Genomic DNA, 18266 nt, shown 5'->3' with positions numbered 1-18266 from the left:
TTTTACAATAATTTGTTCCTGTCTCTATATTGCATTGTGCTACCTAGCTCAACATTTTCTTTGATAGTCATCAATTTAAAATTATATATGCTAAATTATATTTTAAAATAACTTATGAATCAAATGTGATGATATACTTGTGAAGAGACTGCAACACAATAGTGAGAACCACTGCCCTGGAAAATACTCACCTTTATTAGGTTACAAACATAACAATCCTTGTGTATTGGGCAGAAGGTGCCAGTGGCACAGCCATGTAAAACCCCACACCCCTTTAATATGCTTTTCTTCCACTGACTTGTTTTTTCTGAAAAGAAATTACTGCCAGTGAATGCTCTCAAGCTTAGCTTTTTTTTTTTCCCCTTTCTTACCGGATTCTCTGGTGGCCATTGAATACACTACCTGTTACTCCAACATAAATAAAACTCTAAATCTTATTTCCACTAGTTTCTCCAAATAATCTCCCTTTCTATGGTCCTATTCCTACCATGGGCCATGGTTTTTGCTAAATTTCAAAATAGCCATTTGCTAAGTATTCATGCCATTATTATGTCTAAAACTCATGCTTGCATTTGAATGGGAAGAGAGTTTGCAGTGTAGGGTAATTCACACTACAAGTTGTGGAAGCAAGAATTTTTTTTTTTTTTTTTTTTTTTTTTTTTTTGAGACAGAGTCTTGCTCTGTCGCCCAGGCTGGAGTGCAGTGGCCGGATCTCAGCTCACTGCAAGCTCCGCCTCCCGGATTCACGCCATTCTCCTGCCTCAGCCTCCCAAGTAGCTGGGACTACAGGCGCCCGCCACCTCGCCTGGCTAGTTTTTTGTATTTGTTAGTAGAGACGGGGTTTCATTGTGTTAGCCAGGATGGTCTCGATCTCCTGACCTCGTGATCCACCCGTCTCGGCCTCCCAAAGTGCTGGGATTACAGGCTTGAACCACCGCGCCCAGCCGCAAGAATATTTTTCAGTGTACATTTTCTAGGTGATAATATGGTATTGCCAAAATATAAGTAATTTCCAAACTACAGGGAAAAGACAGTAATATCAGACAGCCCTATATAAATACCTTTGCCAGATCCATTTTACAAAGCTAAAATGTAGCTATAGAGCTATACACTAAATATAAATTTTACTCTATAATTTTTACCCATATACAAAATCTATTGTTTTGTTTTTAATCTATCTGTGAGAGGTTGGTTTGTAGAAAAGAACACCTCTGTGTTCCGTCTCCTCCAGTACATGTATATAGTATATATTTTCCCAGGGGAATGAGTGGTCTCACAATATTTCTTCTTTCAGAAGTGTAAAAATATTACTCACAAGGAAGAGAAATATCTTATTTAAGTAGGAAATAGACATTTAGCAGATGACATATAATACATCAGCTACAATTTTATCTTCAGTTTTCCTTTTAGAAGCTATCTAAGCTGCGCTCTCTGGTAATAAGGTGATAGTTGTCTCTAGCAACATGGAAGTCCTCCATTTTCTGACATACTATAAATTATTAAAATTTTTATATATAAATATTTAAGGAAACAAACTTACAATAGGACAACTGAGCTGAAATTTAAAGAAAAGTCCCCTTTAAAAAGTCCAAATTTTAACTTCATAGTTAGTGAAACAGAAATTTTATGTACATACACAAACATAGGCATATGTACACATATATATAAACATTATTCAAATGCTGTTTAATAGATCTGCTTGCCAAAGGGATAAGGAAATCAGGAAGAATATGGAAACAGTTTAATTCTAGGTTTATTAAGGTTAGAGTGGGATTGGCAGAAAATCTTTTGCTAGTATTTCTTAAGGAAGGATCCACTGACATTTTCGATAGGCCAGTTCTTAACAGGGAGGGATTGTCCTCCACATTATAAGGCATTTAACATCCATCTACTAACAGTCAGTAGAACTTTTCAGCTATTAAAACAGGTCCCTTTACTTTCTTAAAATACTTCCTAGGAAGTACTTGAAAATCACCACAGGATCTTAAACTACATTTTCTTGTAAAGGAATATTTTAATCATTTTTCACGTTATTTTCCTAAAACAAATTAGTTACTCACTCCTGAGTTGTTACGGATTTTTATAGCTTCGCCTGTGACCCATGTTTCTGCTGCTCTCTTTCTGCCTTCTAGGGCTCTGCATATTATCTCCAACCTCCAGCCCTCTCTCCATGTCAATATCCCACACTCAGTTTCAACTCCAACAGCAAACCGTAACAGGATATGATTAAACTAGCATTGAGATTATTTCCTTATCTTGATTTTACCATTGAAAGACTGAGGGAAGAAAATGTCATAGAGAATTAAAATCAAATCAATACTTGTATTAGTCAGAGTTCACCAGAGAAACAGAATCAATAGGATGTACATATGTTATATAGAAAGAGATTAATTATAAGGAAATGACTTTTGCAATTATGGAGACTCGGAAGTGCCCAAATCTGCAACTGGCAAGCTAGAGACCCGGGAAAGCCAATGGTGTCATTTTAATCTAAGTCCAAAGGCCTGAGAACCAGGAGATCCCATAGTATAATTCTAGTCCAAAGGCTGGCAGAAGGAAATACAGAAAGAGCTGATTCTTAAGTTCGCGACCAAAGGCAGGAAAACACAGACATTCCAGTTCAAGGAAGGGTTCCAGTTATGTTCTATTCAGGCTTTCAACTCATTGGATGAAGCTCATTGATATTTGGGAAAGCAATCTGCTTTGCTCAGACTACAAATTTACATGTTAATCTCATTCAGACTATCCCCACAGAAACACCCAGAATAATGTTTGACCAAATATTTGGGCATCCTGTGGCCCAGTCAAGTAGGTACATAAAATTAACCATCACAATACTCTTGAGAGTCAATAAAACTCTGGTAATAAAGCAGTCAAAGAACAGAGCAAAGGACAGTGTTAAAAAGTTAGGTATGTGACAGCCATTCCTAAATTTAACTCGACCTACAAAAACTAGAATTTGGTGTTTTCTTTGTCTGTATTCTGCATTGAGAGGTGCTTTAGTCCATCTGTATAAAACACAGGTAAAACTGAATTTGGACCCAGACTTCCATCTGAATTGAATCCTTTGTGATGTTTAGCAATAATTTTACATAGAAAGATTGTCTGTCAGAACTGTAGTGGGAAAAACTGTTAGAGAACATACTAAAAAGGATTAAGTGTGCCTTTTATAAGTATTAGATGTAATCTAGTGCCACATTAAAGCATGTAGAGCTACACTGCCTGGGTTCAAATCCCAGCTCTACTTATTACCAAATGTGTGACCTTGGGCAAGCACTTAAACACTCTGTGCTTCAGTTTCCTCATCTGTAAAACATGGATAGTAGGACTGAGCTGTTATCATAAAGCAGCAAAAACAGATAATAGTACATAGCAAGTTCTATATAACTGTTTGCTAATTTTATTGTTTTTGGCTTTTATACTAACATGTTCTTTTTTTCCAAAGTACTTAACTACTATCTGATATTTCACTGGCTAAGGGCTATGGGGGTAAAGTTAGAATTTTGAAGAAGGACAGATAATAAAGAACACTCCCTCCCGTGTTTATCACTTTCAAATGTGAGATCATGAGACTAGTGACTTGTCTATCTTATGTTACTGTAACTGTAACAATATTCAACAAATAGTATGTGCCCAATAATTTTAGAAAGAACTTATTCTTTTTATAAAACATAAAAGAATGAATATGTAAATGAATATATAAATGTTCATATATACACACATAAACACACACACACAAAGAGAGAATGGGGGGAGGTAGAGAGCATCTACTCAGAGATAGTCACTGCTGAGCATGGCAGATACAATGATGAACACACACTCTCACAAAATTTACAGTTCTGTGGGAGAGATATTCAACCAATATCCACATACATATAGTTACTATGGAACTATAAACTCTGATATGTTCTCATCAAATTTATAGTCTAATAAAGGAAACATTCTAGATTTGAATTTATTAATATATTAATTATTATATACTAATTACCTGATTAGAAGTGTTATGAAGATGCCATGAGAGAATGAAAAACTAATATTAAATGAATATTTTATTTATATAACGTGATACTGAGCGTGCTGTAACAAATATATCATTATTTCTTGTAACTATACTTCAATTAAATTTTTTTACTAACTAAAAAAATCGCAGCATTTATCACTGTCTGAAATTACTTTGTGTGTTTATTCATTTTCAGTCTCCCCCCAACAAACTATTAATACAATATAAGCACCAGGAAGGGTTATCAACATTAGCTGAATGTTGCTAAATGCAATCTCTGGCTACTTTAAATGATTGCAACTTAAATTTTTCTGAGAATTGAAAAACTCCATGGACATAATAAGTAGAAAACGGACAAAAACAAAGGATAGTACATATATTCGTTCCCTGAGAAAATGTTAGTTTAACCTGTTTAAGGAGAAAATTTGATAAATATTGTTTCCAACATTCGTTTTGAAAGCCATGTACAGTAGAAAAGAGAGAAAAATTCACGTGTCATATAGTTTTTTTAAAATTAGAACTGACTTAAGTATTAAAATAATTCACTTTCAAAGTGTTTAAAATATTAAAATTTATTTATGGGAAGTTCTAAAATGGTGATGATAATATTAAAAATGGTGCTGAAGCTTTACAAATCCCAAAGGCCTTTCATATATATAATTTGGACCTTCCAACAATCTGATGTTTCATGAAGTAGATTTTAGAGAGGAGTCAAAGTACTAGGTTTCCTCCTTTCTCCTTCCCTCACCAACAGTTCCTAACACATCAGATGTAGACTGAGTGCTTGCTAAATATTTGGGAATTATTATGATAATAGTATAGTGATGAGAGTGATATTTTGTTCAGAGGCATTGTATGGACATCAGGTTGGAATGTCAAGAAAAGAACAAAGAAGAAGCCAAAATTGGAAAGAATCATTTGAATCATTACAGAATTTAATAAGTGAGACCATAAAATTAGTAGGTTTTTATGAGTAGCCATCTTTTGGAGGTTATTTGGTGGCTTCACAGCTCACTAACTCTCCAACTTGTTAGCCTCAGTTTCTCAAAATGTAAACTAAGTAGAAATTCCCCAGAGGGTGGTAGAGAACATGGAATGAGAGGGTGTGCATAAAGCTTCTAACCCAATCTGGCATATAATAGGCCCTGAACAAATGTTCAGTGCCTGGTGCTGCTCCCCACTCCCACAGTGCTATTGTAGTTGCACCGTAGGCTTATTTAGCGATGTCGTCCAATACTGCAGTAATGAACCAGATTGCTTGGATAATTGGCATTCTCCCCTTCAAATCCAAGATTGATAGATTCAACATAAGTCTATGCAGTTACCTATTCTTATAATAGAGAGCTCTCATTAAGGAAATGGATTAATTGGCTTACTGATATTTTACCAAGAGCCAAATTTGAATAAGTGAACTCGGCAGTACTGAGAAAAGAAAATTAAACACTAATAAAAGGAGAGATGTTCTTGCTTAGGCTGAAATCTCAGCCACAGGCTCAAATCAGGGATCTGAGTTTACGATTTGACACTATGAATGGACATTAACGTCTGACAGATAAAAATGCTCTGATTTTTTCCCCCCTGACAGTTCACTTTCTCCACAAGACACACATACCAGCTGGAGACTGCATGTTGTCTCCTCCTCTACATTTTCATGAGGGATTCCAAACCACACGTCAGGAAATGTGTTTCTAAAATAGCATCATGCTTCACTCTCGTTTCCACAAACAGCTAATAAGACGTATTTGGGACAAACTAAATTAGAGCAAAATATTCATCAGAATCGTCCCCAAAGTATCATAGAGCTCATGCTTCATTAGAAAATTTTATCTTAATCTCTCTCATCTCCCAATAAATCATCTTTCCAATATTTAGAAAGGCTTATTACTATGATGACTAATTTTAAGGATAAATATATAAATATGCACATACAAATATACATACACATGTTGCTAAATCAAAAATTTGATTATCTGTCCTATCTTAGTTGACCTGTCAGTAGCATTTAATGTAGCTGTCCTCTACCTCATCTGTGAAAATCTTTCTTTTACTTTGCATCCAGGTCAATAGATTTCTTGATTCTCTTCCTACCTTAAATGCTGCTCACTGTTGGCCTTTTCTGTTGGTACTCCCTATAACCTCTACTTCCAAACTTTGGAACATAGTAGGCATTTCAAATTTAACGTGTCTCAAGCCAAACTCCTGATTTTTCTTAACAAAACATTTCTTCATTCAGTCTTCCTCATCTCAGTAAGTGGCAAATAATTCCATCCTCTGCTTCTACCAACATACTTGGAAATATCAGTAACTACTCACTTTCTTTTATATTCCACCTCCAAAGTCAGTAAATTCCATTTTCTATACTATAAAACAATGGCATATTTCAAACCTAACCACTTCTAGTTGTCTTTGCGGCTGTCATCCTAGTGTAAACTACCATCTTTTTATCATCTATCATCTGGATTATGGGAGTAGTTGCCAATCAGGTCTGATCTGTCCTTCTTGCCCTGTACAGTCTGTGATCAATATAGTTGTGACTCTGATCAATTTAAATCATATGATGCCTGATATGGATTGGCTCTTTGTCCCCACCCAAATCTCATCTTGAATTGTAATCCCCATAATACCCATATGTCCAGGGTGGGACCTGGTGGGAGGTGATTGAATCATGAGGCAGTTTTCCCCCAGGCTGTTCTGATGAAAGTTAATGAGTTTTCACAAGATCTGATGGTCTTATAAGTGTTTGGCAATTCCTCCTTCTCTCCTTTCACCTGCGGCCATATCAGATGTGACTGCTTTCCCTCCCGCCACGATTGTAAGTTTCCTGGGGCCTCCCCAGTCATGTGGAACTGTGAGTGAATTAAATCTCTTTTCTTCATAAATTACCCAGCCTCTGGCAGTTCTTTATAGCAGCGTGTAAACAGACCAATACAATGTCTCTCAGAATTCTCTAATGCCTTTCTCCAAAATACCAAATTCTCATCATTGCCTTTACAGCCCTACAGATCTGGCCTTACTTATCTTTCTGTGGCCATCTATTACTACGTCTTTTCTTTCTCATTTACTTTGCTTCAGTAACATTGGCCAACTGGCTCTTTTGTGCATATTCATATCCTACGAGAGCCTTTGGCCTTGTGCCATTTTCTCTTATTGGAATACCTGTCCATATAAATGCATGAATTTCTCTTTCATAGTTGTAGGTAGTTACCAAAAAGGACTCCTCAGTGAATACTTCTCTGACTACTCATTTCAAAATTGTTCCCCCTCCCATCTCCTTTCACACACCACTTTACACAATGTGGTTCTTTCTATTTCTTCCTGGTCTTAAACATTAATTTCCACTAGACACATTGTATATATTTATTTATTTATAGTCTTATTTCCCATTAGGGTAGGAGTTTTGGTCTGTTCTGAATTTCCAGTGTTTAGAAAAATGCTTGGCACCTAAGAGGTAGTCAATAAGTATTTGTTGAACTCAATCAATCCATTTGTTAAACTAAAATTGGAGACTGTTTTCTGGCTCAAGTAAGGGTTGATTAATTTATGTAAAACAAACCCAAAATTTAGCCTTCAACTGGTGCCATATATTTTCTTTTTATACTGTATTTTTTAGAGGCAGAATAAGTCAATCATAATCTTTACTTTCTCACATCTATATATATCACAAAGAGAGTGTTGCTACATAAGGAGAAATGAAAAAGAAATTATATTGTTGAGGCTCAGAGCTGTAATATTTGATGAATATTCTTGTTTTTTCATAATACAAGTCTGATTCTTTTCATATGCCTGGAGAGGCCTTTATATGAATTTAAAGTAAAATCAATTTCAAGATACTAGTACAAAAGTGTATACCCAATCTACATTGGATTATATTAAATACCCTTTTCTATCTTCAAGAATCAAGAATGATGGAAATTCAAAGCCAATTAATGGAGATGAATTTCCAAGAACAATATTTTTCCAATGAAATTATAATTCAATTGCCTTTGCATATTTTCCTTCTGAAAGGACAATGCCATGTGTTTGTTTCATGAGGGCCACGCTCTGCAGATATAGTGTCAATACTGATTGCTTTAATTACCATAAGTGATTAATTTTGCATTCTCTGAAATTGTATTTCCTTTTGACCAGCAGGCATGTAAGTGACAGCTCTAGGTTACCCTGTTCTACAGGTAAAGCTAATTGCTTTGAAAGAAGAGAGAAAAAAAATGAAAGATCTGAAGTTTAGAAGGTTTCCGAGAAATCAGAACTCTAAAAATTACAAAAACTTAGGTCTCCAAGGGGTTTTAAAGACCATTTAGCCCCCATAGACAAGGATGTGACTCTTAATAGAATCCTGGAGACTGCCAGAATCTGAAGCAAATGTATAAAATATAATGAATTACCTATTTAGAATAAGATACTGTTTCAACTTTAAAAAATTATTTAATGATGTATTAAGGATCTCTATTGGAAAAGAACTGTAAGCACATGTATATTATTTCCCTCTATTACTTTCATAAATTGCCTTGTTATTTGTGGGTATTGAATTAATTTTAATGCAATGAGCATAAAAATAATTACCTACTGAGGCATAGGTAATCAAAATCATATCATCACTTGTCCTCATATACCATGATTGCATTCGCAGCAGCTACGGCATTTGGTACAATGAAGATAAAAGCAAATATATTATAAATTCTTCTGAACTATATAGCTGTTACATCTAAATTTTTCACCCCAGCTCTGTTCCATGTATTTGAGAACAGTGGGAAATGGGCTTAAAGTGCAGATAGAGGGCCTTACCCTAACTCCAAAGAATATTTTTTCAAAAGTGAGAATAAATAGATATTCAAATAAATATTACAAGGTAAATCTCATTTAGGAATAAAATTATGATATCTCCCGAAAGCGCTAAGATTCCCTTCTGCCTGGGAAAATAAGATGTGGCTTTTCAGAGTTCAGCGGTTGCTAAGACAAAGTGCCCTCTAAGGTTTATCAAAAGGGTCATTGTTTTTAGAACAATTTTTAACAGTAAGTTATTTTTTAATACTAATTATTCAATTGAGGGAAGTTATGAAATAAAGGAGTAAACAGACCTTGGAATAAAAAGGATAACAAATGTCTACATTATGAAAAATGTGTGTCTCATGTTTTTATGAGAATATAACATTTCTGATATAAAAACCCTGAATGAAGAATATAATACATTATGCTTATTCAAGAAATTGGAAACACAAATCACACACTATATTCATTTTACAAAACCTCTATTTTGTTGAACTTTAGGGCTAATTTCTCTTTTGGTGATGTAAATTGATAATGCAATAATCTGTTAATGTGTCTGATTTGTAAAAAACATTCAAGGACTATTCAGATATTTTACTCATCTTGCTTCTCCCAGTGATGCTTGCTCTCCTCCCCACCTCACCGCCAAATGATTATACTGTGTGGAGCCTAGCTGTACATCAACCTGACCCTTTCTGCTTCTGTTTCCTCCTCTGCTGAGGGAGAATAATGAATGAGAACCCAGGAAAACTTTTTAAAAACTATATTCTTTGTATATGGAAAGAGAGTGTACAGACACTGGTAGCTATTCTAGCAACTTTATGAAAACATAAATCATTTATTACATAGAAGAACAGTGAGAAAACAGTGGCTGTGACATCTGAGAATAGTTATTCCTGAGAATTACAAATGGGGTTTTTGCTTGACTCTGTTAAACCAAACTAACATGATTTCTGGGAGAAAGAGATTACTTTAAGCAGTCTCACACACTGGGCTTAGTGGACATGAGAAATGTCTTTCCTAATGAACATTCTACTGACAAATACCCTAAAGACAGTTTTCCTAAATAATATAACTCATAAAATTAATTAGGGAAAATTATTTTTACAGTTTTTTTCTATTTGAATCTAGCTATATCATACACATTGCATTAAGCATACAACCTGTGAAAAGCATGTCAATAAATAATTGAAAATCAAGTATTTTCTTATATTATGAGTAGGCAAAAAATACTACAAACAACTAGATTTTTATGTACTTACCATTAAGTTGTGTATAAGCTCTTTGGGGGCTCTACAAACATTTCTTCATATATATTTTATCAATATATTATATAAAATGTTAAGTTTTCTTTTAATAGGTGCATAGTCTTTTGTAGGTCATTATCATAAGTTAAAAAATAATATATTCTGTGAAAAAATCAATAACAAGATTTGATTTTCTGGCCTAAGAAGTCAGGGTTTACCTACTCTGCCTTCTTCACACAACCGCGCATCCCATTTCTTTCACCATATGAATCCTTCACCTTTCCCCATTAAGTGCTTATTTAAAATCCCATTTATAATGTTTCTTCTGCTTCATACAAATTCCACATGATTTCATTTGTTCCAGTTATGATACTGCCTTTTAATCATAAGTGAAGAGAGTGCAGAAAGAACCTTTGCTGATGGGGAAGACAAGAAAGCCACAAGGGGTCAGTGGACTTTCAGAAAGAGGGCAGGGTCAAGGAAAGCAGTGTCAAAGGTTGTGCCAAAAGATGTCTGAAAGAAATCCACTGGATCTGATATATTGTTGATTAGTTATGGCCTTTGACAGAGCGGCTGTAGTAGTAAGCTAAATGCAAAGCATGTATATATAGAGAGTCTTTAAACAATGCAAAACTATATGTCTATGTAAAGCAAGTGTGTGTGTGTGTATATATATATATTATTGAAACATTTGTTTAGGGAAGAGTCAGTATAATGGGAGAGATTAATGATGTAAGAAAAGAAAAGGTATGATTGATGGTGAAGTCTAAATTTGATATGAATAACAATAAGCCAACAGAAAATAAGGTGAATGCAATATTTTTTTGTGGGTCTTCTATATATTTAACAATTTCACATTCATTTCATCAAATCCTAAAGTGCTCTATAAAGAATTATTTTTTCCCAGGATGCAAACTTAGTTTTTGGTGAAGTTAGGTTTAAAATCCAGACCTGACTGAATCCCAGGACTCTAGGAGTAAAGGAAAATACAGCAAAGAGATTCAAGGGAGTTTACACAGCATGTTTAGAGCTGCAGAGTTAGGGCATCAAAACTGGGTCTGATGACTTGGAGAAGAGAAAAATTCTGTGATAGCCAGATTTTTGAAAGAGATTCCTAAGTAGTTTCAAGCACATAACTGACACATAAATTCATAATGCATGCATGCAGTCAAGTGCAGTTATGTGACTTATTCTAGTTTCTTCAATTCTAACAGAACAGAACATCAATATTGAATAAAGGCCAGGATTCCAAAATTCATACTAGTTGGGCCTATTAAAATATATGCTGAAGACAAGCAGTAGGGCTGTCTATGAAGTCTCTGAAACTAAACTTAAAAAAAATTCCAAGTATAGGAAATATGACCAATTATTTTATTTACTATATGGGACCTATTTAAGTATATGATTGGGAAAGTGAAATAAGACAAGTCTTTAAATTGGACACTGACCTTCTGCACCATCAATGAGAAAAATACATGCTGAGCACCTTTAGTGTACCTGATGGTGGGAGGGGAGGAGAGCCCACTATGCTTCATGAGCTTCCAGACTTATAAGAAAGAAAAAACTACATAGGCAAAGCAGGATATGCTGCCATTTAAACTAAATTATAGAACACTGATAAACACTGAATTAAATGGAACAATCTACTTGCAAAGTACTGGGAGGGCAATGCTGAGAATGAGAGAAATAAAGAGCCAAGGAGAGTGAATGTTTACTACTAGCCTAAACACCAAATCTAACTTCTGAGTAATCGGTTCTCTATATTAGCCAGTCAATTATTGCTTTATATTAGGGATATTGTAAGTGCTTCAACACCTACCCCTCCATACATGTATTTTAAACCCAAGCCCTTGACTATCTGAAAAAGATTAGGGCCTATCAGTCAGATACTGGAGGGCAACAAAATCTCTCTGTCACACACACACACACACACACACACACACACACACACACACACACACACACACACACGGGCCCAGTGTCCACAGGGACAAAGAGCAGTGTAGGGATAGATTAAGGAGAGCCTGATGCCACAGGAATCCCATCTCACATATGAGCCATAGAAAGATTCTCAGTCAGGAGTACTCCTGAAAAGCCAGTTAGAGAATGTGCATGGAAAGCTGATTTTCCCATTTCTTAAATTTTCTTCATGAATATTTATAATTAACAGCGTATAAATATTTAAACCAAACTACAAGTGAACACAGTGGTGGAAGAAAAAAGATATTTTCTGGATATTGTTTCTAAGATAAGTGAACACCTGCTCCAATTCCATAGCTGGCCAACAGAGGAGAATGTACTTTTCCTTGTCTATTTACACATTGATATAATCATTTTGTTAAGGGTTTTAAATTGAAGGGGATGGATGGGGTGACATATCAGAACTAATACAAGTGGATATTCTTTATATCTGTTTGGTTAAAGTACAGACTAGTCTTGTACTCTTTATCTTAAATCTCAAGGTACCTCAATCTGAGGCCAAGTTCCAGTTTGTTTTCAACTTTTCATGCACGTTTTATTTAAGAGATAAGTTTCTGAAGACTAAATAAATCATCAATGTCACTATTTACTATTTGAAATGTCCTGAGCTTTCCTTATGAATAATGCTAAGCAAATCGTTGTTCACACCCAGTTGTGAATTTAAGTACCAAATATTTTGCCCTTTTCCCACCTACTTTTCATATTAATTCTCTCAGGTGACATTGTCAGAAACTGAAAAATGAGTAGATATTTTAAAGACTTTATGGATTATAGAAATATATGATATTATCATCCAGTAATAGCACTGAAAACATAAATGAAGTACAGATGTTAATTACATAACTTTATCAAAACATGAAAGCCATTCATAATGAAGAGGCTCTGTTCATAGACTGTGTATAAATTATTAACCTCTCAAATGAAAAATGTCATGAAGCAATGTAAGAAATGTAATTTCAGACCCTCTTCTTCTCCTACTCTCCTCCTTCTCTCCTTCTTTCTCTTCCTCCCCTCCTTCCTCATTCTTTTCTTCATCTTCATCCTCTTCCTTCACATACCTAACGATAAGACATGGGTGTCACTTGGTTTATGAATGCTTGCTAATGCTTTTGTGTTTTCTCTGTATTTTTCTAAAATCACAATTGGCTTTTTCCTTCTACCCACTTCATTCAGTGATGACCCAAATCACTGTATTGTAACTCCCTGTGGAATTCTAAAATGAGCAATGTTTTATTGATGGGGGATTAGGAAGTACTGAACAAATCAGTAAATTAGTTGGGAGCAAAATATGTTGGAATTTAAAAATAGATATTTCTTCAGTAGAAGTATAGTCCACTGGTAGATCATAAACCTCAAACTTAAAAATATCTGCTCCTTTAAACTATTCTGAAACAATAGTTCATGAAAAATTTGAATGCATATGTGATGATCTCAGATTTTTCAGAATCTAGGTCATTATAACATTGAAGTGATATAGATGCTTTTAAAGCAACAGTAAAGTATTTTAGTAGCATAATGAGATTCCACTTTTCTCCATCAGGTTTACATACACTCTTTACAAGACTGAACTAACAGTATTTAGAATAGATAGTGTCAACATCTGCTTATCTGGCATACCTTCAGTAAGAAGATATGACTTCCAAATTTATTTTAAATAAAATTGATAATTAGAAGAATAATTCATGTATCATATAAATTGACAGGAAACATTTTTCCATGTGGGTCAAAATACAATACATATGTTTCATTTTCTTAACTACACATTTGCAAAAAGGCCTTCATAGCTTGCAAAATTATTGTATATAAAATTATCCAGGGTCATGAAAACGCATTGACAGATCTGTTGGCACTTGCAACAGTTACAGTCAATTCCTTACTGACAGCAGAACATTCACAAAATAATTGATCTATCCCAACTATAATGGTAATGTTTACTGTAGACATTCAGGCAGAAATAACAGCTTACAAAGATACTATAGAAAGTTATGTAACAAATTTCACACAATAATTATCAAGTATAACTGTCAAATTAGAATGCAGCAACTATGAAAGAGTGATTGTCACCTAGAGACAATGATAGCAATCAACTTCTATCAGCACTGTTATTGCAGGAGCAGAGGTATAAATACTGAGAGGGTGTAAGAGAAAAAAAAATTATATCCCACATCCATCAAACCTCACATCCTACCATTGTACTTACTTTCATACCTACTGTCATCATTATGTAGTATTTTGTTACTTATGGAGCACCTGAAGTGTGCATGGGGTTGCATCTGTCAAAAGGTGAGTCTTTACTGGAGAGCAAGAAGTGGAAGAATGACTTTTTGAAAATCAGGGATTAATTTAGAAAGCATCCCTAGATGATAGGACTTCTAGGGAAAATTTTAACCCAGTGTACCAGTGGCTAAAAATTAAAAAATAGAGTTGTACGGAGTTAAAGACAGGCACCTAAAATGTATTAAATAACAGTATTAATGGAAAACATCCAAGGCTAAATTGACTTACTGACTTACCTGAGGTAGATACCATGCTGCCCTATTCAATGCCTGCATACAGTGAACAATTATGAAAATGAATGCCCTCATCAGATAAAGCATGACAACTAGTTAAAAACTAGCATATATGACAATCACTATCTAAAATCCTTCCAGAAATAAAAAGAATGGTTATTTCTGATTTGAAGGACCTAAGACTAAAAATTAGTAGTTTATTAATTTTGTCATAAAACTTCATGTTCTATATTTATTTTAAATATACTCTCCAGAAATCTCAAATACCAATGATTGTTTTTGAAGTCCAATATTAATTAGATTGGCTTAATCTGACAATCAGAATAAATGCTAAAATAACCAGAAGCTTACAGGATTTACATATTCTATATTAACTCTTCTTTGACAACAAAATTATTTGTTTTAAATACTCAAAGACAAATTTTGATAATTTACCAGCATAATCATTGTCCCATTATATTTTCCAAAGAGCCATCAGGGTATAATTCACTTTCTGGAGCAAATTGTGCATATCTTTGTTACTAATAGAAAAACAATTGCTTTTCTAAACATGATTATGGAAACACAAAGTATGTTTTATGTACTGAGATAGCATCCACTCCTTCTTAAAATCTTCTTTTGATTACATTCTTACAAAACTAACACTCTTCAAAAAGTGTTCTGTAATTTGGGGCTTCAACCTACATAAGACAGAATTGGGACTTAACAGGGAAGAGGAGAAGGAATCACACAAGGAAAACAAATTTAAGTAACATAAATTCACTTTTTAGGCGGGGTGAGGTGGTTCACGCCTGTAATCCCAGCACTTTGGGAGGCCGAGCTGGGCAGATCACTTGAGGTCAGGAGTTTGAGATCATCCTGCCTAACATGGTGAAACTCCATCTCTACTAAAAATGCAAAAATTTGCCGGGCGTGGTGACGGGCGCCTGTAGTCCCAGCTATTCAGGAGGCTGAGGCAGGGGAATGGCATGAACCCAGGAGGTAGAGCTCTCAGTGAGCCAAGATAGCACCACTGCACTCCAGCCTGGGTGATCCAGGAAGACTCCATCTCAAAAATAAATAAATAAATAAATAAAATAATAAGTAAATAAATAAATAAATTTTTTATTAGGTAGACTTTTTGAATTATCATCAAATTGTTTTTCTGCAACTCACAATTATTGATCTTTTTTCATGTGCCTAATAGTGCCTTATCTAGACTCTTAAACAAAATGGTAAAGGTAACAGGTTTTTTCTTCTTACAGTTTCTTCTACAATATCAAACAGAATATACAGAGATATAATTAAAAAAAAAACTTACTGAAAAGTCTTCAAAGATTTTCTTGAGTTCTTTGTGACCATGCCTTTCAGCAATACGTGCGGGGTCTGAACCCTCCATATTTTTCATCTTAGATGCCCAGGTTGCTCCTGAACATTGAAGCAAATGAATAGCCAGGTTCTTTAAGCCAAACTTTGCTGCACAGTGGAGAAGAGTTGGAAGTTCTTTGAAATGAATATCTGTAAGCATAAGAGGTAGTAGGATTTAATGTTTTGATTTTATTGGCAATCTCATTAAAAGAAACCATCAATAGTTTTAGCAATTTAGAATCTTCCCCTCACTCAATTTCCTATATTAAAATAAATATAAACTCATATTCTCACTAGCATTAATGCACCAATCTTATTTGTCAGGTAAGCTTACTTGTTTAATTTAAAAAGCCACATCAACCTCTTAAATGAAAAAAAAAGAAAGAAAAACATGCTGTAATAACTCCTTTTGAATGTACCTAGACATTAACCAAACACTACATTAAAAAAATTCTGTAAGTTCATCTATGAAATAATTTTGTATTCTACCTCCCCGCCTAGTTTGCTTCCTTCCAAAGTTGAAATGAACATGAAATTCTTTGAGGGGTTATACTAGATTTCTATATAAAATTTTTCTTTCACAAACTAACTGCAACAGAAAATACAGGTGAGCGTTTTTATAAATAACTTCAGTGTGGAAATTTCCATCTGGATTTTACAACTTTTATATCAATGTCTTAAAGAGTTTGATTTTTCATAATTATTAACTATCAATTAGAAGACATTCATTAATTTTATATCACTATAAAATGATGAATGTAACCTGTATCCCAATGACAAACAAAACAAAACACAAACGAATGATGGTTTGTTATTATTCTATACTTTTGCACTTAGCTGAAAACAAAGTTATGGAAATTACTTTTTATTATGCCACATCAACATAATAGCTGTGGCATTATCAGAAGTAAGGTGAAGACTTATAGCAAAATAATCAAAGGAATCAAAACCAAAGTCAATTGTCTTCCAGTAAACTTTTAATGCAATGGAAAACAGCCATCTCATTGCTTTTTTGAAAACTGTGAATTTGCTTTAATCATCTTAGTTCATACACTATGTAGTTATTTTCTTAAATGTACACATTTACTTTGCAAACAATTTACAGTCTTACTTGTTAGATTAAAATAATAGATTTGTTTAGGAGATACAATAAACGTTTAGAATGTGTTTAATCTACAGTGTACATTTGTTTCATTTCATGGCAATTTTCATTTAATTAATCTAGATTCACTGCCTCTGTTTTTATCACCAAGGTGTAAAGAGAGAAGCCATAATTCAAACCAAGGTGTGACAAATTTACTTTTCATTTTTCTTCTAGACCAAATAAAATTTTAGTTTTCAGTTGTTTCAGCCAATGTCTTTCAAACAGTAATTTCATGAGAATAGAATAAAATGTCTGGGGGAATTTTTTAAAGAAAAGTCCAATGTCACTTGCTTTACAAATACAAATAAACAGGTGAATTGTCACATAGCAAAGAAATCAAATCATACATTTGTTTGTGCAGAGCTGCTCCTAAACTTTTTGAGGCAATCCCTACAAAAGATGGCTAATAATTAAACAGAAGTAATCAAACCAAAGCTTTCAAAAGATTAACCTAGCTCACTAGAATAATAAAATGAAAATATACTCAAGTTTGGAATATGAGCATTAAACAAGAATTTAACAGTAAGATGAGTATTGAAACTGGAAATTCATGACCATGTAATCCATTTGTTTTCATAAATCATTATTTTATCTAGAATAGTAAATACTCATTCAGAGTAGAATGACCAGGTGGCCCCTTTGGGGCAAAACAACAAAGCACACAATAAAGAGAAGATTAAAAATCAGGAAATCTGCATTCTAATCCCAGCTCAGCCACTAAATCTGTGGCTCTTAAGAATTCATCTTGTGGACCTCAGTTTCCTAATTTATAAGATGAAAGGGTTGGGGGTCAAAATTATAGAACTTCTGATATTCTTCTGGGCTTGATGCCATGCCACAAATGCTTTAAGTCAAGAAACTCTCTGGAAGGTATTTTTTCCTGGGTTTTAATCAGACACCAATTAGAATAGGGAAGGTAGCTGCAAAGGTTGAAGAAACATAATTTTTATTCCTTTCATAATAGGATTTGAAACCTGATGAAATGTTATTATTTCTGTGGATCTGTAAAAACAGAGCATTGCTGTGTTTATGAAACTTTCTGCTCTCTGACAGGAGAACCATTATGTAATATGTGAGGTGTCACTTTTCCAATTCTGTCAAAAGATTAGACATATAATTCTTTTTAGAATTTTAAGAAACAAAAAAATGCTGCCAAGGTTATCATGCTTCTAAAACCTTTATAATGTAAACAAAATGCACAAAGGAAATAGTCCATCAAAACCCTATGCTACAGTTTTGTTGTTACCTCTCATATTATATAAAATATAGCAGTG

At 34.1% G+C, this 18266-nt stretch overlaps 1 protein-coding gene across 6 annotated transcripts in view; it reads right to left on the bottom strand.

Moving 5' to 3' along the window:
• BANK1 (B cell scaffold protein with ankyrin repeats 1) overlaps positions 1 to 18266 on the bottom strand; it is a 315442-nt gene that overhangs the window by 174445 nt on the left and 122731 nt on the right. For 5 of the 6 annotated variants that reach the window (XM_045392698.3, XM_074040965.1, XM_005555547.5 and 2 more), the window contains one exon: positions 15802 to 15998. In XM_045392698.3, coding sequence (XP_045248633.2) covers positions 15802 to 15998 — 197 coding nt within the window. Of the gene's footprint in view, positions 1 to 12735; positions 13050 to 15801; positions 15999 to 18266 lie in introns of those variants that run through there. The other variant, XM_074040966.1, reaches the window with a different exon arrangement.

The sequence above is a fragment of the Macaca fascicularis genome, chromosome 5 (assembly GCF_037993035.2).
Source record: "Macaca fascicularis isolate 582-1 chromosome 5, T2T-MFA8v1.1".
NCBI lineage: Eukaryota > Metazoa > Chordata > Mammalia > Primates > Cercopithecidae > Macaca > Macaca fascicularis.
Note: the sequence above shows the minus strand (reverse complement) of the source record. Positions and strands in the feature narration are given on the sequence as shown.